This window comes from Aethina tumida, chromosome 1 (assembly GCF_024364675.1).
Source record: "Aethina tumida isolate Nest 87 chromosome 1, icAetTumi1.1, whole genome shotgun sequence".
NCBI lineage: Eukaryota > Metazoa > Arthropoda > Insecta > Coleoptera > Nitidulidae > Aethina > Aethina tumida.
The window spans coordinates 72,923,026-72,948,257 of NC_065435.1; the positions used below are offsets into that span (position 1 = coordinate 72,923,026).

The following is a 25,232-nucleotide window of genomic DNA, read 5'->3' on the forward strand; positions in this document are numbered from 1 at the left end:
TTACTGTCTGCACTTCTGGTGCATAAATTACTCAGCAAAAAATGACCTTCAATACGCACTCCAGCCAGACAAACTCGGCTTCATCCCCTCCGTCTAGATTTTGTATGTATGAATGATGAGTGTACACATAAGCCAGAACCCTCGAGACCACACAGACACGAAATCCTGGAAAGTCTAATAGAATTCAGGTATAATAAGACGGTGTATCCACCTGGTTCCCGCCGCATTCGGCAATACGTCTTCGAGGGATCACTCCCCGGAAAGAGATTCAAGGATGTGTGCGTCTCCCCCGGATTCGGGTCTGATGTCGCTGGAGGAAATTGGTATTGTCTGTTGGAAATTAATAATTCTTGGAATCCCGTCTCATGGGATTGCGATGATAAAATTGTAGGTATTTGAATCTGACTACACATGAGCTTAATAAATACAGTCGTTGACGTTCGTAATTTTCATGAACGGAGCTTGAATTTTACAACGGCGGCCGTTGAGTCAAATGGCATGTCTAATGACACTGCACAAAGTTAAACTCGTGCAGATTATATTTGTAACCGTACGTTTACATTAAGATAAAAGCATCCGCAAACCTATCTGACTAGGACGTTAAAGTTTTACACCTCTGCATGAATTTTATGTCAGTGTGTCTTATCAGTAGATTTTTTCTGTAGCCTTTCTTTTATAAATCGGCGGTTTTTATCTGCAAAACATTAAATCAATACCAGCCATCTGGTAAGGTCGACGTTTTGGTCGTGCGGATTTACGGTTGTGGACGTTAAAAAAATTACATAAACTGTCATCAGGTGCGGGAGAATTGGAATCGCAGGCATAATGTCACGTTCCACCCGTGGAAGGTAAAACTTGGCAGATTAATTCAAGCCGTGCCGGGCGCTTATGGGGACGTATTAAAGCGAATTGCTCCAATTTTGCAAAGGTCCCGCGATTTATTCAAGTTTCCTGCGATAGTTCTATTTCGTTAATTTTAATCGAAAGTTTCTTTGATTCTCTCAACTTTCGAAATTGCAAAACATCAAAATTTAATTATTAAACCTCATAAACAGAGGCTTAAACAGTTTTCTCCACGAAATAAACAACTTCGAAACATCTAGTATGAAATGTTGGAATTTTGGTATAAATGACAGACAGAATGACAAACATTCAATGTATTTAGCACATAATTTGAAGCTGAAAATCGCAAATTCGTTTCTCGTTAAATTTTAATTTGCGAACACGTGCTTTTAATAATAATTGCGACTGATTATGAATAATCACGCCATTATTTTACCGCGACATTAATTCACAATATAGATTCAGCGGCGGGATTTAAATGGATGTCGGAAATTATGTGATCATGGAATAAACGTAAACACGTTACAATGGGAAATAATAGATAAATTTTATCACGAAGATTTTTTTAAGTAGCCATCAAAATAAATATTCTAAATTAATATAAATAAAATCTTAAAAAATACACAATAAAATATTTAGAATATTTTGAATATTGAATTCGATGAATATTAAAATTCAATATTTTATATTCTATAATAAATTCTTTAATAAATTAAAACTTATCTATTTTATTTTAATATACTTTGGAACAAAAAATGGAAAAACACTCTTATTTTTTTCGATTTTATTGAATAAGGGCTCTAAAATTAGACAAACATATCAATTGTTTTATATATAAACTGGCAGAATCTAATGTAAAATTGTTTATATTCACACTAAATCGATTGTGAAAACTAATGTGTCAGGTCTGTACCTTATATTTATATTTTATTTCAAAGTAGTTGACTATAAATTTTCATTATGAAAATGTTATTTTTAATTCTGCCATAGACTTATTAATTTACAATATTTTGAAACATTTTAAAAATAATAGAAAATTAAAATTATATATTATTTTATTTACAGTCAAAAATGACATAGAAAACTTTTATCGAATGACATTAAAAGTATTTTTTTTGTCATCCATAGACTATTTTTTTTTTAAATCTTTTGATCTATCAACCGTTAATATCAAATTGTAAGTAACAGAGGGTGTCTATTTATCTTAAGTCCATAATTATAATCTTTATTGATAAATTATTAAAGAAGTGGTTAATTTGTATAAAAGTTTTGTGGATAATATTGAAATCAATTTAATCTTTTTAACACATACAGTTATTATGTAAATAATAATGATACATCTATAAAAAAATAAAAACAATATGATAAAACATAATTTAACAAATATCTTAATCTTATATGTCAGCCATTCCAAAACAGTAAAAAATATTTTGTTGAAATCACTCTTATTGAACGAGCGGGATCGTTGTCCGACACAAATGTTCTTAAATTCGCTTTATAAATAATACTAACAATATTATTTTATATTATAAATAATAAATAAATACTTATCAATTATTATTATAGTTAAATGTTGAATATGAAAAATAGTTTTCTTATTTTATATGCAGGATAAAAGTACCATCAATAAATTAACCAATATGCCTGGAACTGAAATTTTAAAAGCTTTTTTGAATTATCCAAATAAATTAAGTAAACGCTTAATAAAAGAGTTTCATAAATACAAAATGTTTTATATTAAATGTGTCATAATAAATTTACACAATAAAAAACTTTTGATATAAATCCCATTTTCATACACATGTCAAATACTCGAATCTGTTTCGAGCATAATATAAACAAGAAGAGGCATATTATGACCATCACAGTTATTTTATTCTAGACTGAGGAAACTTTTCAAGGTCTGGTACATTGCGGAAACTTTTGTTATATATCACTTTTTCGGACACAGAATACAAACTGCAACTGAAACTTTTTGGTTGGGTTTAATTAATTTAATTTTTTGTGTGCAACTGAATCGTATTTGTTTAGTCCTTAAGCCTTGCGAACAATAATTCTGTAATATCAATCTTGCTGTACAAGACAATCAAAGTTATAAATAGATGTTGACAATAACAAATTGTGTAAACTTGGGTAAGAACTATTAATTATGCGGAAGTTGAGATAACTTAATATTTACCTTGTTTGATGTAGACATTCATCCGACTTACGAACTTGTCTCGAACATATGAACATCCATCTTTGAGGCACGTTTTCAGCTTTATATTAAATAAATAAGACAACCAAACTGAGCTTAATATTTGTACATTGTAGCAGGCACCTAGTGATATAAACTATGGCAAATCCGGATCATTTGCATTCGCTCTCATTATTTATTGCTGCAGTTTTGTTTGAATTTTAGATAAACTGTGTTGCGTTTCGGGGCATGGACCCGTAAAAACTTTCAACATTCTCGTCTAGACAACGCGATAAAATGAATGATAAATTATTTTGTGTTTTGCTTCCAGGTTCAGCTGTACTGCAATTAATACTAGTACTTATGTTTTTAATTAACTGACAGATGAATGACGAATTTTAATTACTGCGAAACCGTGTGGTTTCTTTTTTCAAAAAGCCGTAACGATGTTATTAAATCGCATTTTCTCGAAAAGCGTACCCAGATGATGTCCAATATAAAAGATAAAATACGTCGAATGTAATACACGTCCGGAAAAACATAATCTAATGAGACCTACTTAGAAACCACTCCGCCGTTCCATTACACTCTAATTTTTCGTTTTCCCTCCATATACGGAAGCAAACGGGATTAAATTATGCCATTTAATATGTTAAAAAATGTTGCCGAAAACATCAAATGGACGGAGGCCAACGAATGGAAAATATAAATTCGTTAGTTGGGGAAGTAAATGACGGACTTTACGGATTTTCTTTGATAAAGTTTTTATATTAATTATTTTTCTGTTACATGAAAATACGTACTATGATTCTGAATCATTTTTTAGTTAATTCCTACAAAATTTTACTTTTTCATCAATTAATACTTATTAATACACTATACAGGGTATCCTTTAATTACAACGACACCGTTCAACTGCGGATTCAAAGAAAGAAATTAAAAGACCTCGAAAGATTGGTTTTTCCTTTCCAATGATACCTGTTTTATGACTAAACGACATTCCCTGTTGGCAACAATTCTAAGACCAATTATTGATTGATTAGAATAATGCCGAAAACTCCTACAATTTATTTCATGGTATTTACATGATTGCAACATCCTAAATTCTAAATGAAAGTACATACTAATATTACTAATACCTAGTTACTCTGGAATGGTTTAACCGTTGTTTTTTTTAAATGAAAATAAAAATCCCCTTTTTGCATTACTTACTATGACCTACTTATGTTACATGATAACATATGTATTTTACTTAATAACTTTTTTGTGGCAAATCATGGTTCTAGTTACCAAAAAATCGACTGTATTTACCATTTCAAAGTTATAAACCATTTTTTAATGATAGATTTAACATTTAACACGAGCTAAAATTAAATTGGAATAATCAAAAATCGACATCAGACAAGAATACCTTAATTATTTATTTCAAATTGTTCATTTTAAATAACCGTTTAAATTAAAAAAATATTGTTTGTTGAAGACAATAAATAATGTGATTTGTAAATTTTTGAGGCTTATTTCTTTTAAAAATAGAACATTTTACTTATTTTTTTAAGGAAACGTCCTAATTTCTTGTCCTCAATTTAAGAATACCCAGTATTCACAAATAAATATAAATAAGGCATTTCATGCCAAATCGACCACTTCTGAAACCGACGTAAAAATTCGTTTATTTCTTACAAATATTTATAACTCAAAATTGACCAACTAATTCTGATTTTTGGCTGGTGACTACGAAATACTATATAATACTAATTGTTTTCTCATTTAAGCCCACCTAGTTAATAGAATATTCCTGTTTCAAAAAATATATCTATACTTAAACTAGCAACGATGATGAAGAGCAATTCAGATCAAGTATGATTAACGAAAAATAGTTAAATTACTATTGACGAAGTTTCAAATCAATCACTAGATTCATATGTGATAATTGAAACGGTATACATATCTTAACTTTGAAATTTACTTTACATAAGTAATCTGAATTATTTATTTTCAATAAAACTTGTAGTCGTATACACAAAAACATAATATCGCATATTAAATACAGACTGCAGAATTAAGCGTAGTTGAATGTTTTGCCGCGCACTATTTAGTTATTCCAGAAGCTGCGGTACATTCAAATTAAATTTCCAGCCGGTCATAAAAACGATTTTAATTTATTACCAGGGATGAAGTTGCGGAACTAAATTTATAGTGGACGTATAGCTAAAGAACTGTTACGTAGTTTAGCTGTCGCTTCGGCTAAGAAGAGAAATTACCATATTTATTAACACTATTAACGATATTTGCGACTTGCTGAACTTTGCACGACAGTTAATTTAGTCGGTTGGTGTGTTTGTTGTAGTGTTTTAGTGAAGCTGAACGTTTTCTAGTTGATTACTAAGCGTATTTAAGCTTTTCGTTTATGTCTACCGAAAGTTCTTGAATCTATATTCATGTATCTATTTGAATTTGAGCACACATAATGTTGTGCTTATGGCAACAATAAAATTAATGCTGCACTAATACAAAAGTACCGAAAATCAATTTGATCAAGATCAGCGTAAATAGCGCAATTTCCCGCAATTGCAAATCCAATTAATTGGCGTTTGGCAAACCGAAAGCTTGTTTCGAGTGTTTTCAATAACATTTATTGAAGTATCGGATAGGAGCGGTTAGGCGGTTGAACAAATTGTTTTGCGAACTGGTCCAACCGCACAACAATGGGTATGATGATATCGTGAATTTATTTTCGTGCCCCCGCATCGTTTTCCAGTGATATCGCAGAGCAGTGTTTACCTTTTTAATCAAACGCCCCTCTGTCCACTTGTTCGTATGCATTCGAATTTTTGTTTTGTCGTTCGTTGAATCATTGCTGCGGGATATACGCGACTTTATTGTTGGCCATTTGTACCGATCAAGATACAACGAAATGTCCGCTATAAATAATAACAGGACCGGTACGTGTTTTCGCTGATAAAACCATAAAAGTTGCACGTCTTAAACCAGTAAAAAGCAAAGGATCAATACAAAAACATCAAACCAATACATAAACATAGATCAGCGTGTGACTTTTGGTGTGGTCAAAATTCATCGCCCGTTCAAATATTATTATTTATCTATGTAAATTTATCCTGTGGTGTGCAAATCTCGTAACACCACAACTGCCCCCAAAATTAAACTATAGGCGACGCGACGAAAAGCGGCAGGGCGGGAATTGCTCCGTGACCGAGCTAAACTCCTCACCTCTATGATGTGATTACGGTATAATTACCAAGACCAGTAGTTTACATTCGCCACTAGCCGCGCTTATTTGATTAAAAGACCTTCTTCGGCCCCTATGTGGCTAATCCACCCAAAATTTATTCACAAATAATTCCACCGGCGGAATTGCTCTTAATATTTTCACAGCAACTCTGTGAAGCTTTTTTTAAAATCTTGTTGAAAATTGGACAAGCTTTTTAAGGAAATTTGAATACGTTCAACATGAAAACCTTTTTCTCATTTGGATCAGTGATTCCCAAAGTGGGCGCCATCGCCACCTGGTGGGTAATGAATAACTGTAAATTTATTAACAACCGACTATTGCAAATAGTGATTTAAGATAACTGCTGACAAAAATAGAGCCGAGGATAACTAAATCAGTAATACACCAGGTTCATTAAATAGTTACATACATCATTATATGTATCAGGGGACAGTAAGTAATATTTGTTCTGGAAAAGGGGCGATAGGCCAAATAAGTGATCTATATAGTGATATAAAGGTACCGTTGGGTAATAAGATGTTGGTAATGCAGACCTAAAATGAAAGTATCCAATTTAATCGATTTTAATGGTAATCAATCTTAAAATTTAATTTTTGCAAAATATGAACTAAAAACGGTAGCTTCTATAAATAAAAACAAAATTAAACACTTAAGCTAGTAGGTCTTACTATAGTAGTGTTTTAACATAATTAAATAAACAAACAAGTTAAACATTTGATTTTGGACATCAAACTGATATAAATAAAGCAAATTAATTTAAAATTCTTAAAAACCCTATAAATTGCGTCACCATGAAGACGATCGAAAAAACAACGCAATGCTTTTTCCTTCTAATTTCTTTATTTTCACTATTATTCTTGTACTACATATCTTTCATGTCTGGAGTTCCTTCTTAATTCAGAGCGTTTCTTCTAATTGATAATGATTTTCCTGCTTTATTAAGAGTGGGCAAAGAAGTCTTAATTGGGAACTGTACAATTCCTTTAACTGATGTCGATGTTAATGCACTATAAAATAAACTGTCACTTGAAAAAATAATATCTTCTTATAATTTATAAGAAAAACAAAAAATAAACATTTGGAACGCGAAGTCTTTTTCAAATAGTGTGTATCATAAAAGAGCCCATTATTAGACTTCACATCTGCTTAGTTACAAGTAATAATACAAAAAAATTGATTGAATTGATCATTTTTTTATTATTTGTATCAAGTTTCTGCCCTCTCAAAGTCTAATACGATATTAGCGGCAAAGAGAAGAATAATGCTTACACAAAAGGTGTAAGCTAGTGTTCCCATTTTAAAAATTATTTGTGTTAGTCAGACCTTATTAAACCACAGGCCTTATTACCAGCAGGTACCTTATTTGTTTTTTGTTTTCGTTTGTAAGCCCGATCAAGATTAATGTATTTCCTTAAAAAGTTGATTAAAGTTAGAATTACAGCTGACTATACTTCATTTTCCATGCAATTTTTCACGACTTTCAACCATTTTCGTCATTTGAGTAATCCTTTACCTGAAAATAATTCCAATATTTTGTGCTCACATTTTTAATCCATAGTATATTTAACTTAAACATTCTTAACTAAATACCCAAATAAATACAATTATTAGGGTACAAAAAAGACTGCTTCTTAAAATTATAGTTAAATATTCATATTTTTCATACATTTTTGAAATACATACTTAGGGAGCTTTTACGTTTTTTGTCAGTCGGATTTCATGTATAAGGAACCAGCAATATCCTCCATTACTTACTCGATTCTGAGGCTTTCGTATCTTCTCTATTAGATTTAGCACTAAATTTGAGTGAAATTTTTTATTATTTTCTTCTGTTACGGAATTAAAATCGAATTAGAAATGCGGAATTAAAAAAAAAATATTACTTTCATTGAAATTTGTAAACGAATAAGTATAATAGTAACATTGGTTACAATTATTGCAATTTTCCCAAATAAAACTTTTAATGTGTACCATCAATTAGTTTAGTAATCTGACTCGTATTTGAAATTTATAAGCCTTGTTCTACAGCAAAAAGCAAACACTAACTCAATTTAGCCTGAATACGAACTAGACAACCAGAATGTACATCTATGAGGGGGGGAACTTTCAGTACAGCCCCACTAATTAAAAGAGCCCCGGAACCGAACCAATACAAATAGAGGAGACATTCTCATGCGGATACATTTTAATGATGTTCTTCAAGTTTTAAAGAGGCCGCTCAACTAAATGAATTGGCAGTTTGAGTGGCGTTTCCGAATCAATTCCGGTCGACAGGTAGTCAGAGTAGACGCACGGACACACGGACACACGGACCTCTGGAAAGTGCGGTCATCTGGTATTCAGAACTTGGTTTGGGAATTTCATAAATTCATAACGTGTACCGCAACAGTCGAGCGAGATGTCGAGTTGGTTAGATGATCCAGGCTTTTGTCTGCTTATTCCAATATTGTATGCACTATTTAGTTGTGTTTAAACATGATTCCAGTGCTGCTGCGGGCATAATGGTATTAATTACAAAGGTATGAAGGCAATTAATTAGACTGTTTACTATTAAGACGAGGTACAACAAATAACGCTGTTAACTGTAATAATTCAGATCAAATATTCTCTGTTAACATTGGTTGTCGATTTCACAGATAATCTTAGAGTAGGCATTACAATTTTTTATTTAAGTTTAATTAAACTAAAAGATGAAAACTTCAATCAAATAGCTCATGTTATGATAAGCGGTTCTGGTTCCTAAGTTTGGTCCTTCACTTGGAAGTAGCAGATGACATAGAAAAGCCACGCCTTTTATTTGCGCAGTGAGTTTCTACGCATCTGTCCACCTCTCAACTTTGACAAACTGACCCAATGCAAATTTGAAACAGGATAAAATTAATTAATTAAACCCTCACCCGGTTTTTTAATAAAACCCACATCCCCATTGAAAAAACTTCCATCATAAATAACACGTGAGAACCGAGGTCGCATAAATCCGTGTCGAATGCGACCGAAACGGACCATCATCTCATAATATCGGGTCCTCCACAAATCACCGTACGCGGGGACGGCAGCGTTCGTTCAGTAGCCACCTCTTATGATATTTGGTAATGTGTCGCAGCGGCGAGGCCCTTATGATCCGTCCCGGATTCGATTTCTTGAATCGATCCCTGTTCTCAGACTTTTGTTCGGCTCGTATTGTAATAAGTTGTGTTTTATGGGGTTTTATGGGGATTCTTGGTCGATTAAGCCAAAAGAAAATGGGATCACACTACAATATGGTACTACGAGATGATATTTTTTATCATTATATAATTTTAACCCTTATTATATATTGTCCTTATATCATTTTTAAAAGATTGTTTCAAAAAGTACTTCGTTTATTAAAATATTGAACTCAATATACAAATATTAAGTATAAAAATAAAATAAAAAATATCTTTAAATCTGTGAGACAGTTCTTGAATAGCAATAAGATACAAAATTCGTATTAAAAACCTATCAAATAATCATTTCTGATACTAGACAGGCATATTTTATTTTCACACAGAAACATGGATGATGGAAGTACATCAAAAATTTTAAAATTCTCCACACACGCAAACTCTGTAGTCGAAAACCGAACGCGTATGCCGCATAACAAAATTTAACTTTGTGAAACACGATAAGTTTGCATAGTTTTCTATACGTAATCCTGACAAAATCAAAATTTTAGATATGTCTTGGAAAGTCGATTTTAGTTTTCAAGTTGCTTTCCTTGTTTAATTAAGTTTATCGATATTCCAGCTTTTTTTCAGAAAGTATTTGTATTTTTTAAAATTAAATAAATTATAAAATATATTTAAAACTTTAAAAACTAATAAATTGTTTAAATAAAAAGACAACTGAGATTTTTATATTTATTTAACTTACTGTAAAAAGTATAATAAATATTCCATACTCCGTGTAAGTGTAATTTAATTCGATGAGACGTTTGATATCACATTAAAATTTTTTTAGAAGAAAACGCAACTATGTCATGTGGTTTTTAAAAACATCTAGAAAGAAAAAATTATATTAATAGATTGTAAGATGTTGTTAAATTATCAATATACCTTAATCTTGTTCAGATATTTGTTTTTCTTTATTCGAATACTGCAATCGTTCGGTCCAATCAAAAATGTCATCATCCGAATATCCCCGTTTTTCATACAAATCCCTAAATAATTTTCTTAAGTATTCATAGTCCGGTTGTTCGTAAAAGTCCAATCTCCTAACATATCTTCAAAACAAAGTAAATTCAATACCATCAACTGCGAATAATATCATTAACCTCACCTAAGATAAGTAGCCATTTCTTCGGGATGTCCTTCGCACAAGATCTCAATGGGAGTGTTTCTTTTCGTATCTCCAATCTTCTGGTACCTCTCCTTCAAAGTGTCGGCCTTTAAGCCCTGCCAAGGCAAAGAACCTCTTAAGAAGTACATGAACATGTGACCTATCGCTTCCAAATCGTCTCGACGTGATTGTTCTCTACCCAAATGTGTATTGATGCTCATATAACGTGCTGTTCCGGTCAAAGATTTGTGTTCCCTACACAGAAAACATTTAGAAAAAACAAATTAAAATATTTATCAACAATTTAACCTGTAGGGAATGTGTTTTCCAGTGTCAGAATCGATATATTCCTTCGCCAATCCGAAATCTATGATGTAAATGACCTTATCCTTCTTAGATCTGGACCTTCCAATAAGAAAGTTCTCAGGCTTAATGTCTCTGTAGATCAGTTTTTTAGTATGGACATATTCGATACGATTCAGCAACTGATTGGCTATCATCAGCACAGTTTTCAAACGGAATCTCCGATTGCATAAAGTGAACAAATCTTCAAGGCTCGGACCCAGCAACTCCAACACCATTGCGTTGTACCGTCCTCCACAGGTTCCCAAGTGATACACTTTAGGTACACCTATAAAAATATATAAATAATATATATATAAATGGTGCAAAATATTGAAAAATCCACTTACCTTCTTCATTTCCAAGCAATTTGTAAAACCGATACTCCAGATGTAGCTGCGGCGCTTTGGTTTTCAGAGGCTCCAGTTTGATGGCGACATGCTCGTTTGTGTAAAGATTTTTCCCTAGTCTCAGTTCTCCGAAATTGCCACTGCCTATTTTTTTGCCGACCCTGAAATTGGGTCCTACCATTAGCACACCGGTCGATGAAGATGATTGCCTCGAGTTCATGCTTGTGGATACGTTATGCGCTTCTAAAATCAACAAAGAGCGGATCTATACAACTATGCAAAATATTATATGACCAATGAAGATTTTACCAAATGCGCTAATATTTAGGCTGTGCATTAAATTTAAAACCTCCATTGAAAGCATAATTGGGTAATGTACAGTTGTACAAATTAAACGGTCGTAATATTTCGATGGGGTTTAATTAAATTTAACGCTGACTAATCTCAGTGCCTATCAAATATGTGTACAGGTTGTGGAGAACTCTTAATTAGCTCTGGTTAATATGCATTGAACATTGAACAGTCCGCTCTTTATTAACCTTTGCAACGCTCAAAAATTACCGATAGTATTGCAGATATTTATTCGCCTGTTTTGCATTTTTCATTACATTTGGTATCATCCTCAGCATCGTCACGATTATCCCTCCTATTGGCGTTCTTACCTTCGTTAATTGTCCTTGTTAAGGGTTCTTGTTTGATAGATGGGTGTCTCTCACCTTTCGTAAACTTGTGTTTCCAAAAGTTCATCGTTTACAGCATGTGTGGAAAATAGCAGTCCTAGAAAAAGAATCAGTTTCAATATCCAAAATTGATATTCGGTTACTGCATAAACATGAGTAGGAATGATAGTGGATTTGTACCTCACAGGACTGTCAGTCGCCTTAATATTTGGTGGTTGTTCATATAGAGGATAAAAATTCGTATGGAACAAAAATTTTGACAAATGACATGGATTGACACATCATAATAATATCATTAAAATATATTGTTGATTATATTGGCAATAGAGATTATACATTTTCATTAAAATTCACCACGTTTAATTCGCAAAAACTTAAAGCGAATAAATAATTAAAATCACAACACGGTAATTCCATAAGCCCCATTGTTTCTTATAATCTTGCAAACTTCTTGTTTAGTATGCAAGAAATCTAAATTACATTTTTATAACTCGCAACTTTTTTAATTAATTTCCCAATTTATATCGTTTCTTTTCTAACAAGAAAATCCGATAATTAATAAAAAGCACCGAGAAACGCTATTAATTAGAAAGTTTATTCTTTCAAATCTGCATTGTTAATGATTAAGTGTCCGCGCGGAGAAAAATGCACCAACTAAACTGGGGCCATTAAAAACGCTGAATAGTTCCGTCGGTTTTGTTGTTTCAACTCGGGAAATTATTTATTAAATTTTCAAGGGAACAGCGAGAATAGAGGGATAAAATGAAACCGCTTCAAGTTGTCTGCGGGTTTATTTTATAAGTGAATGAAAATTGCTGGAAAATATTTAAACTTTGAAATTCTGACATTAAAATCTGTTACAAAAATGTTTATTTATAAAGAAAATATACCTCGATTTTTAAATGTTTAAAAAGTTATTTTACTTGATTTTTTTATTATTTACAAGCGTTTTAAAATGTATTAATTTTTTTATTGTTCAAACATCAAACATGTGCACCTAACGTACTTCTGTAAAATTCTGAATTCTGAATTTTGAAAGAAGAGTTACAAAAATAAACCGCAAACACATGACTTAAACCGTTGTCTCCGATTAATTTTCTTAAGTAAATGTATCAAACTTAAAATATAATACATACACAGAGACACTGTCAGATATCAAAGACCTTTTCTCCTTCTAGTGGCAATCTTCCTAACTTAATCGTATCCTCGTAACAAACCTGACGACAATGACATAATAATACTACATACTAGTACACAATCTACCTTACAACTACTTCTCTCCAGAAAGATCTCAAACAAGCTTTTTGAAAAATCAAATCACACAGTTTAGTAAACCTGATAACATAAAAAAACACCAACTTAAGAAAAATTCCTCCAAAACAGGTGATCTTGAACCAGTCACAATTCTATTTTAAAGAAAAATCTGTTATTTTCTACGATAAATATCTCAATTTTTCTACAAATTGCTGAAAAATCCAAAGTGACATGACAAAAATTAGAAAACTGAAAGATCTATTAACCAATACCGATAAAATACGACTCAGAGTTAGGGAGTGAAATGAAACGGAAAACCTTTTGTACTCAGTTAAAAATATTTTTAATAAGCGGAATTAAAGTTTGTGAAAATATTAATAGCAAATAGAAACTACAAAAATAGTCTATGAAAAATATCAAAATTACCACAAGCAAGGCCACGTATAGGATACACAAAACTGACCAAGGGACGTCTAATAACAAATTTTGACTAGATGTGACCACTGTGACACAATAATAACAAATACACACTTCATTACTAAATATCCAACAAGAAGATTAATATATATTATAAGAATAATAATGATAAAATATGTAACTAATAACCCGGTAATATCGAAAATATCATTAATTTTAAAAGAAGTCAATGCATTAATAAATAAAAAAGTACTTTTGACAAAAATATCAAAAATTGTTAATTATTGGAAAACAGAATATCAGTTAGTCTCTTTTATTTATACTGCGTGCACATTATAATTTCAAATACCCTCTCAGAAAATAATTATTTGTGTTATTTCCCGAAATCACTTTATGTCAAGCTTTGACTAAACACTCCTCGTTTGATCTTTTTGTAATTGAACAATCATGCTAACAAATCAAAAACTTAGACTTAATGCAAACAAAGCTATAAGTTATCTGATCCTTAATGGTTGTTTGTAATCAACATTGATCAAATTTGCAGTCGTTGTTTTACAACCATTTAATTAAAACACTAAACATTTATTAAAAGACTAAATCACCAATAAACTCGCTATCCTTATCTGAAACTTTCTTGGAAAAAGGAGAGGGTATTTTCCTGTGCGGTTTATAGCTCAGTAATCGTTTGTCTAATGGCTTCTAATTAAATTAAAACGAACAAGGTATACGATGTTTCAAATAAAATAGGCATAACTAATAGGATTCATTTGCTTGGAAAAGCTAGTGGTTTTGGAGATAAAGCTGGAACACTGCTACATTAATCAGGCAGAAAATAATTTATTAGTTCGGCGCGTGTTTAATCCATTTTGTTTTTAAGAAATATGTATTTAAAATAATTTTAACCAAAATAGTTAAATTTTAAGTTTTTACTAGTAACTTTGCATGGTTCATTTTGGTTATATTTTAAAATTGGATAAAACATGTGTTGGGACATTTAGACAAAATTAATGATTTTATAACGTCAGTAAAATATCATTTTAAAACTATCAGCAATACAAAACATATAAATTCATTTTTATCCAGCTTTATACTGTTGGACATTTATCAATGACGATAAATTTTAAAAGCTTCATATACTATAAACTGCAACGGAGATTTATTTTTTAAACTACATCAGGACCGGACATTTTAGTCGATAATAAATATGCATTTTGCATTTCGTTTTTAGTTTCCATCACAGGTAATAAATCGCAAGATTAAGAGTGCTTATCCGTTAAAAAATATAAATAAAAGCTGATGAATTAGCACTAATTGTTTGAAATTTTAAAGAAACGCAGGCCGAGGAAGCGACAATAAATTCCAGTTCCATAAACCGGGTAGATAAAGTTTTGTAGAAGTTTTCCAAGTACGTTTTGGACTCGGGCCAAGCCTCTCTTCAGATGCTCGGTCGCACTTCTTATCTAGACGAGGCCTACATTTATATTTTATAAGCTGACACTGATTGTAAGAGCCGCTCCTTATTATCCATTACACATGTGTGCAGACCGGAGGTTTTGGCTTCTTATTTTTACCATTTTCGTGGCTTCTCCCGGTTTATTATTACTTTGATAACTTTTCTTTTAATGGCCACAAACTCAAGTATAATTTTATTTGTGCAGCAATTTTTAAATTAATTAACTTTATGTAATTAAAAATATAAATTTAAAAATACTCACATTTATTTTCTTTCTTAAAATTCCTCTGATCAATTTGTATATAAATCTATAAGTTCAAAGAAATATAAAAATAAACTGTTTTAATTTCTTTCTCAAATTCGACGTTTGGGTGTCAAAATAATTACATTCTCAGTTTAATTTGTCACCAACTTGACATTTCAACAAATCCAAAAGTTACTTGAATTTGTTTGGTTTTATTTACGAAATAATAAATAATGAATTATTTTAAAATTTCCTGTATGATTGTCTATAATTTTTGACAATTTGTACTGTATTCATTGAAAACATATTTTCCTTCTACATAAGAATCAATTTTATTTAATTATTATTGTTAAATTCATAAGCAATTAAATCGAAAAATAATGTTTCAACGGTTGAGAGATTGTCACTTCAGTCAAATAAAAACTATTGACTTACTTTGATTAAATAAAAGTCCAGTGTAAATAAATTTCACAAAGAAAAATCCGAGACTCAAGCTCAAATAATCATCGAGAAATTCCCATTCCACGTAGAACATACTCAAGCAACTCAATCTTAATACTCCTTTGAGAGCGGATCCTTATTAAAGTAGCATTTTCGATACTTTATTCATAAAGCTTATTTCCTCTTTCTTCTACCACTACAGTCACTTTTCGAATAATAAAATAGTGACTGGAAGGACTCTTTCATAATTGTAAATCATGCATAAGAAAAAAAAAATGTTACTTGTACAATATAATTTTTCTATTCAATTAATCTAATTAATAATATAAAATAGGAAAAATTAAACTTAATTAAAACAGCTAAGAAGTGTGTTATTTGTGAAAAAAATACGTAAAACTGATCCGTAATGCTCCTTAAGTGTAATCCGAGTTAGGGACTACTCGATACATTAACATAATCTGATATCTGGCATTTGCCAGATTTTGAGATAAATATTAATAACATTAATTAACAGCTTAACATATTTAACTCCGCTTTAGTTTATTAATTATTTATATTGAGTATCGACTTAGGTTTTTCGTGTACATTGGGCTTATAGGCAATAGACGTCGGAGCAAACCATTTAATCTTGGTGAACAGCTTAATAAATTCGCCTCCAATAGGGGTCATAAATTATCTGGGATATATTGGCATTAAACTGTCTTTAAAGTTATTAATCGTTAAGCACAAAATGAATATTAATGAAGTTTTATACAAGAAAAGCTTAATTTTAGCATTTCCGTACACTTCCTCGCAATTTATAAAATATATTTATCCCAGTCATACCGGGAAAAGTCTGATGGATGACAAAACGAACGGCGCCCCTCCTAATTAGGAATAAATAAGACAGGACTCGAGGAACGTGTCTTGTTTAATTAACGTTTAAACGTTTTTTATTCGATCGCAACCGGCCATGTTGCAATACACACTGGAAGATTGATTGAGCTCGACCGGGAACGTTTTGAGATGGTCATGTATCAGGTCTGAGGGAAACCGAGAAGTAATGTTCGCGAATCGATACGTGATAAATCGTTGCAGGAGATTGATACGGACCCTGTAATAAATAAAAGATTTATTTTATACCTTAAGTGCCGGGATAGATTTCAAAACGCCCACCCACAATATTAAGGAACCCATTTTTCTGCTTGGCCAAAGCATTGATAAATAATTTTCAGTTTTAACAAATTTAATAAATATTAATGGTTCATAAATAAGTTTGAAACAATTTAGTCTAACTTAATAAAGTATGTGTATGCTTTATGCCTTGATTATATACATTTGTTCATTTTTTATTTAAATTCTATTAATAATTAATGACTTTAACACTGCTTACGTTTAATTACATTAAAATCATAATTGTAATTTAAAATATTACATATTTTAGTATATTTTATTTTAAATGATGTAAAGTGTATAAATAAATAATAGATTGATCTATTAAAAGGTATAAATGAAATTAAAGATTTACTAACAATTTTAATATTATTCATATACAATTTACCAACGTCATTTTAATTTGTTGTAATTTAAATTAAACTTTTTAATTTTTTATTAACTGGAAATTATATTATTATTTAATCTATAATTTTAATTTATAATAAATACAATAAAATTTTCTTTGTAGACATATAAATCAAAAGTAACGTAAAAACCTCTCAGTTTTATGGCATCTATTCCGAAAAAAACTCAATTTATCATTTTTATACGTTCTTTTGGTCGATTAAATATATTTTATGACAATAAATAAAATGTATTATACTTATGCTTATAAAGAATCATGAAAGTTTATATTTTATGAATTATACAATTAATATATTTCATTTAATTAAATTTTAAAACACATATCAACACTCTTCTAAACAATGACATTGTGGTTGTCCAATATACTAATAAATATTTTCAATATTAGGTATTAATAGCAAAAAATTATATTTTAAACAATTTTATCATTAGATTATTAATTTATGATCATTTATGAAAAAAAATGGATAATTTAAATTAAAATATTATATATTTACTTATTATTGTGCATTTATTTTATTGAAGTAAAGTCTACATATTATTAATTGATTCTTTTATTATTATTAGATTATTAAGTAGAATAAGTGAAATTAAAAAGTTTAATTATTTTATTATTACTTTTTAATTTATTGTTAACAGATTCTTTTCTATTTTTAGTAATTTTATAAAACTTGAATATAAATAAAATTATTTAATGGGTATTATTTTGTAATTTTTTTAATAATTCATCGATGATATATAAATAATCGAAACTATTAAAAATCTTTTCCAGTTTTACCTTAAGCTTATTTCTAAAGTTATTAGACTTAATTTTATTATCATTTGCAATCAATAAATGTGAACGTGTGTAATTTTGAATAAATATATTCATTCATTCACTCATACTCATATGAATGTCTTGCAAATAAAAAATCATAGTTAGAAGGAAGTTATAGCTCAAATCTAAACATAACTATATATTATCTGATAATGGTTGTTTGTAGTCAATATTAACAAAATTTGCAGTTATTATCTAAACTAACATAAACATCTTTTTCTTTTATAGCATCATCCGTACCATAAAAAACTGGTTTTATCATTTTTATAGCTCCTTTCGGTCGATTAAATGACAATATATCTAGACACTCTTAAAAAATATTGTTTTATTGCATTAAACCGGAAAAATTAAATAAAATTAAAATTTTATAAATAACAGTTAATATTTAGTTTTATTTGATAAAAATTTAAATGTGTATGACAGCGATTAAAAATTCTTTTTGGAATAATAAAATAGGTAAAAATGAAAAATTAATGTGATCATACTGCAAAAAGTTTGTTGTGTTCTCCTTTACGAATGTACTTGTGTAACTCCCAAATAATTGCCCTATTTTCGTATTCCATCCATTCATAAATAAAAAATAAGAAGCTTCCGACCGTTGAATAGTTAGGAACTTTTGAATGGTCCTATTTAAAGAACAAAATAAATATATCTTCGCGGAAAATTCTCTTTTTGTCGAATACTTTTTTTCCATCCTAATTTGTATTATGCCGCATCTTAAAGTGAACCGTGAAAAGCTCCTTTTATGTCTTCCAATTAATTTTAAGATATTGCCTTTTATAAAGCGGTTTATTTGCGGGGTGTTGGCATTTTTATTTTACTACGTTTAGTTTCGCATCCAAGGATAAACTTTTCCAATTAATTGCATCCGAAAGAAAAATGTGTTCCAAACAACCATTTATTCTCGTCAATATATTTACAATATAAAAGTTGCAGCGTTGGGAATGTTGTTGCCAGTCGCGTAAAATTTTTAGCTTACTCGCATAAAACTGTACACTGTTATAGAACGATGCGAATTTTATCGTAAAATTTTAATATTTTATGTAAATATTTTCGATTTGCTGTTTTTTTATAATTTTTAGGGTCACATGTTTGTTGTGATTTGTAGTTGTTTTAATAATTATTGTTTACTAAACGCTGGAAATAATGAAAAAATATAAATGTGTAATAGAGTTCATAATAATTTCTGTTTATAAACAAAATAATATATAAGTTTACTTTAAAAATTATATTTATCCGAGTAGTTTTATCGTATTAAAAGTTAATGTTTTCGAAACTCATTTTATTGTTTGTTCCAGTTCCCGTTGGTGTGATGGGCAGCGAATTAACAAACAGCATTGAAGACACCGAGGACGACATGCCGGTAATAGAAGATGATATCACAACTCACGGACTGGAAAGGTTAAGCTCAGCAGCTACGTGCTTAGTAGCCGGAATTGAATACACACACGGGCAACAGGTACCCAAAAATACATGACCACTATGCTTATAAATTAATTTTTGTAATCCAAAATAAAGTACGTATTAATGACGCGTATATTGGATGCAGGGAACGCAATTAGGTTGATGGGAAGACAAGTTCCATTAACTGTAATAGATGGGACAACGAGATTAGCTTGTCACCAGGATATGCAACATTTGAAACGTTTAATTATTCCAGTTGTGTCTGGATGAGATGATCCGAACTTTAGTCGCTTTACCGCTGCGAAATATTATCAGCATGTTTCCAGAGCTTCAATAACCATTCCAATTGTTCCATTTTGCCAACCGTAGAACACAAAAGGGAAATTTATACTGATACTGATCCAGTTAATCTCATCAATCATAATCTAGTTATGTGTTTTTCTGCTAGACATTTTGCACTCAAAGTAGTTTCGTATTGACAATTATTTGTTACATTTTATTTCAAACGTCAAATTATTAATAAAAAAACAGATTTCTCGTCATATATTTTGTCCTTATTAAAACGTTCACCAATATTGTAAAATTTTATAAATTAAAAAGTGCATTCACCCTAATCTGGAATTTGGAAATGAAATGCATCCACCAAAGTTGTGCAACGTGTTCTTTTAGAGTTTGTATTCGATAAATTGACTATGTTTTAAATTTATTGGCTAATTTAAGATGAAAATACCATACAACTTTTTTATTTGAATTAAAGTATCAAGGAACTGTTTCCAAACAGTCCTATTCTCAGAGAAATCAAAGGAGTAACAAAAAATATTGGAGTGCTTGACTTGCAAAAGTAACAACTCAAGACTAACTAACCAAATCACAATTTTCACAATAAAACACTTCTTAAACCAGAACATGTAAAATGTTGTCCAGTACCAAATTGCCTAGAACCATACAGACTCTATCAACTATTTTTTATAGAGTAGTCTTGTGGTACCTCATTTAAAAAACACTTCTATTCTCCATTGAATGCTATTTTACTGTTTAAAAGTTAGTAGTAAAAGTAGTATTTACAAAGTGTGTCGCTTTTTACTTTTCTCCTACAATTAACAATCTTACTGTTTAAACTAATTTAATTGCTGAAACGACAATATTTCAATACAAATTTAAAAGCAGCTCTGTATCTCAAATCCAAGCCAAATCCGTCCTATGATTCATTAACTGACAACGCCGATCCTGACGAGTTTGACATGAAAATTGTATTTCAACAAGTGCTCGAGCATAATTTTAAACCTGTTCGTGATTGACTAAATGAAACTTAATTTAATCAATGAATTGGTAGACGCGGTCCTACAGATTTAATGTTAATTTCATTTAAAAATATTGCGTCTATAATATGGTTTCTCTATATTCCTGCACTTATATTCATTATTTTACGAACCTGAGTGTGACTGTTTTGAAATACATCAGACCAATATCATACATTCTGTTTGTTTTGACCTATTTTCGTCAGAATATCGATTTTTTTATAATAAATACTATATTTTTTGGGAAATTTATCTAACACATAACAAAATTTCCTCATCACTCTATAACTGCTAATCCGATTTTAACCAACAAAATAGCATTAAATAGAGAATAAAAATATCTTTCAAATGAGTATCACAAAACCAGTGTTCCTATTAAAATATAGTTGATATGCTACTGCAGAATTTAGAGCAAGCCAAATTTATAGAAAGCTTTTGTCTGATTGACAACACATGATTTATATTCGATATGGATATCTTACATCATTCTAAAGGCGACCTCATTGTATATGCTGTAAATGTGTCTCTACCACAGACATTAATATTTAATATCTTTTTAAGTGCTTTGTATTCACCAATTTTAAAGGTAGTGAAATTTAAAGTAATACTTAAATTTTTATAAAAAATGGTCTAATGATTTTTTTTTCTTTTATTGACTGTAGAAATTGATATAGTAGATTCTTCTGGGGTGATGAGGAAAACAATTTTTATGGCAAAACCATTAAAATATAATTATTTCTTAATAATGTAAAAGTCCTTTATTTATTTTATTTGCTATATATAAATATATATATATATATATATATATATATATATATATATATATATATATATACTGAAATCACTCAATCAAGTTTTACTTTTGATTTGGACTTTACACCTCACAATCAGTATCAGATTTATCACAAGAGAAAAATAGACCATAACGTTAAAGTTATTTTCGTGTAAAAAATCTCTCAGTTATCGATTAACCTGTCTGAAGGAGTGATTGGCCTTATGAGGTGTCAATGAGGGCTTTATTTCAATGAAATATGCTCAGAATTGAAGATTAGGTATTTTCAATTTGATATATTTATTAGCGACCATTTATCAATGTCAATCCGCAAATATTGATTGGCGACAGACAAACTTGATTAAGAAAGTCGTGCATTGATTGATTCGTCTCCGTTCCACTAATCCAACAATACCGCGCCGACCATAAATTCGAATGAAAATATTCAATTCAATCTGAAAAAGGCGGCAGATTTACAAACAAACAAACGAAAAAGAAATAAATCATTAATCTTGAAAACTCCCGTTGGACCCGTGTCAAAAATAACACATCGCGGTTTTGAATTCTAATGGGGGTCGGGAACCGAATAAGTAAACGGAGTAACAGGTAGATAAACAAGAAGAAGGCTGGGGCGAGATAAAATTGGCGTTTGCGGATAATATTTATAAGAGTGTCGAGTAGCTGAACATTTGTCAGATAAAAAAGGGATGAGGGATAAAAGGGGGATAAAGATGAATTGCCTGGATGTGTTCGACCAAGAAACTGATTACGCTGCAGGTAACCAGCTGTTTATTTACCGGCAGGAGTCTTTTAAATTTCGTAAAATTGAATTAATCGAAAATTGACTTTGACTCTGCCATTTTTCTCTGATGCGTTTAAATATTTAACGACTAAAGTAAATACGAAGTGATAAATTGAGTTATTTCCATCCGTAAATCGTGGTGCATTAATCGAAAACATTCAAATAAAATGTAATCCGCTTTATCTCCCTTTAAATTTATATCATTTAATAGTCAGGATTCTTTTTTAAAAAAATAAAAGCAAACTGACGGATGCATTTAAACCAATCAATGTCAACGTTTAAACGTTTCCCAAGGAATTTATTATTTTGTGACTTTGCAAATAATTGCATTACATTATTAAAAAGGAAAATTCAGTATTCAGTTTGACATCCGCCGAATATTTGTTCTTTCATTTTAAACTAAATTCCTTCTCGCATAGTTTATTGATTATATGGTTAAAACAGCCTCCGTCAAATTCTGTATCAGGGCCGAAACAAAGTGTGATATCGGGCTTCGCTGAAACGGCGCTTTGTTACCAAAGGTCCATTGTTTCAGGTTGCCGTTATCACGATAAAGATTTTTTTTCATTTGGACGAAGCCTTGATAAACATGTAAATGTTACTCTATTATATGTAAATGATTGAACGTTTCAGGTGTTCAAAGGACAAGGGAATATTATTTAGGAGGGCCGAGGTTTATCGACGGAGAAAGGGGGAAGCTTATTGTTGCGTGAAACTTGCTTGTAGTGTTAAATACTAATTTGTATTTATTATCTTTTGAGCAAATGTTTTGATTCAGCTAGTCGAACTATTTATACTCGTATATTCGGACATGTCATAATAATTTCTGTTTCAGAACAAACGCATATATATCATAGTTTAAAAAAAAAAACTTTACTCTTGGCCATTTAATTTAATTTTGTACGTTTAATAAAACATTATTATTAATAATATACATAAGATTCATGTAATATTTCATTTGATTTTTTTAATATTTACTTTTGTTTTAATATATCATGTTAAAAGATTGTCTCTATCCTTTCAATTACTATAATTACTTTACCTTATATACTATTTAAAATAAAACAAATAAACAGTTTAGTTTTAAAATTGCAACCAAAGAAATAATATTAAAGTAATTTCCAAATTACAAGTGGATAATTAAGTCCTGTAAAAATGACTTTTTTTAAATTTAGTTGAATTTCGTTGAGTGCAAAAGATTGATCCATTACTTGGTAAAGTGTAATTTGAGTGAGCGAACTAAAAAAAACGAGATACACCACTACTTTGCGTGATTTGAAAGTACTGTCCGAAATCACATGTTTCACTGTGTTTTTTTTTTGTACAGATTCATTTGTATTCGATGGGAACAATAGAACAATGCATTTTTGCATTTCCATCTCCTGGCTCGTAATTAGCACTCGAATTGTTGTTCTTTAAAATTAACAGAACTGTTTTTGCTACAAATATTTTTGTTTTTTGGTTGGACCAAAATTTAATTAACACCGCATCCACCATAATTGAGACGTATTTGAAGCGCATTCGCCAAAACTTAATTAACATAAAATTTTGCAGCGCATTCGCCCATTTTCACAATTCACAATTTTAATATTATTAATGTATTAAGTTGCGATTTTTAATTTTCGGTATTAGCTTTAACCTACATTTACTCATGAATTAATTAATTTTAATAGCTGGTGTTTTATGAATAAATTTTGTTTAATATCTAGGTAATCTCCAACTTTATAGTCGGAAATATATTACCATTTATTAAAAGGTAAGGTTGAAATTTAAATTTAATTCAATCGTAAAGTTTATAACTAAAGTTGTAGAGAATCACACGTTTAATATAAAAGCATGTTGAAATTATGATAACGGCTGCAAAAATAGAAAATTAAATTGTTTATGCAAAAGTTTCAAACAATTAAACCTTAAAACATTGGCAGTTGTTGTTTATTAACTTAAATGAAGTCTTTTTTTATGAAAGTTGAAAAAAACATTTTAAACATTAGTCCGATGTTCGAACAAGACCACTGCATAAAATTAAAATCACTCAGCCGTTTTTCACTTTCAACTCGACGTCATTGTCTTCGTTTTTTATCCCAGCCTAACCCCAGGAAGCCTCCATACCACCCATCATCCGTTACGCTCCATTCGCCCCAATCCACTTTTAGGACGCCTTCTTTGCGCGCGACATTCCGTCGGAAATGCCTTGTTCAATCATCATAAAACCACCGATATCAGATTTGCATATGTTCCGCCGTCTCCGTTATTTATTAGTATTACTTTTGTATAGTTTTTTTTTGGATACAGTCGCTGCTTTCGCCGGCTTCGCAACTTGTATCACACGTAACCAGGTATTGGAATTTGGAATTTATGGACTGGCTTTACTTGGAAAAATGCTACGTGTAAAATTTAATATCTAGCAAATTATTTTCGACGTTGTCTACCTTCAAATACCATACACAAATAAGAAACTAGAGATAAAAGGTTGAACTTTAAAAAGTATTTATTGAACAACGAATTGAAAATCAATACAGAAACTTTTCTAATTTATTTTCAATATTCCTGAAACGAAACTAATTTATTTATTTTTATTATAATAATGAATAATACTGGTTTACAGAGAAAATATAGAAACTTCCTCTTATATTTTTTAGGGTAATTTGTTTCCGCTGAACACAAAAAACATACTCATTTTTTTCTCATTTGGGTCATTCACCTAGATAATGGTATATATTTCTTGTTCGACTTATGACTTTACTAAGACTAGCCTTCATAGTGAACGGCAAGCCCCATCGAGATTAGTGTATATCTTTAGAAAGTTAATTAAATTAAACGATCAATGGTA

General features: G+C 30.4%; 2 protein-coding genes across 6 annotated transcripts in view; one reads left to right on the forward strand and one right to left on the reverse strand.

Moving 5' to 3' along the window:
- LOC109597992 (uncharacterized) overlaps positions 1-25,232 on the forward strand; it is a 129,254-nt gene that overhangs the window by 82,616 nt on the left and 21,406 nt on the right. For both annotated transcript variants that reach the window (XM_020013800.2, XM_049970788.1), the window contains exon 2: positions 19,425-19,585. In XM_020013800.2, the coding sequence (XP_019869359.1) occupies positions 19,425-19,585 (161 nt within the window). The remainder of the gene's footprint in view (positions 1-19,424; positions 19,586-25,232) is intronic.
- LOC109597991 (casein kinase I) lies at positions 10,137-15,442 on the reverse strand. Of its 4 annotated transcripts, none has more exons than XM_020013796.2 (7): positions 15,327-15,442; positions 11,923-12,037; positions 11,261-11,503; positions 10,878-11,199; positions 10,569-10,823; positions 10,346-10,512; positions 10,137-10,288 (listed from the first exon to the last, which is right to left on the reverse strand). In XM_020013796.2, exons 2-6 carry the CDS (start codon positions 12,005-12,007, stop codon positions 10,347-10,349), a joined length of 1,071 nt encoding a protein of 356 aa, XP_019869355.1. In that variant the 5' UTR covers positions 12,008-12,037; positions 15,327-15,442; the 3' UTR covers positions 10,137-10,288; position 10,346. The 4 variants fall into 4 exon arrangements, with proteins under 4 accessions (XP_019869355.1, XP_019869356.1, XP_019869354.1 ...); XM_020013797.2 differs by lacking the exon at positions 15,327-15,442 and adding an exon at positions 13,077-13,144; XM_020013795.2 differs by lacking the exon at positions 15,327-15,442 and adding an exon at positions 12,121-12,218.

Excerpts from the sequence above, each read along its gene's own strand:
- LOC109597991 (XM_020013796.2), bottom strand. The coding sequence starts at position 12,007 with ATGAACTTTTGGAAACACAAGTTTACGAAAGGTGAGAGACACCCATCT. Across the intron at positions 11,200-11,260 it reads ATTGCTTGGAAATGAAGAAG|GTGTACCTAAAGTGTATCAC; the intron begins GTAAGTGGATTT and ends ATATTTTTATAG. Across the intron at positions 10,513-10,568 it reads GAAATGGCTACTTATCTTAG|ATATGTTAGGAGATTGGACT; the intron begins GTGAGGTTAATG and ends TTTGTTTTGAAG.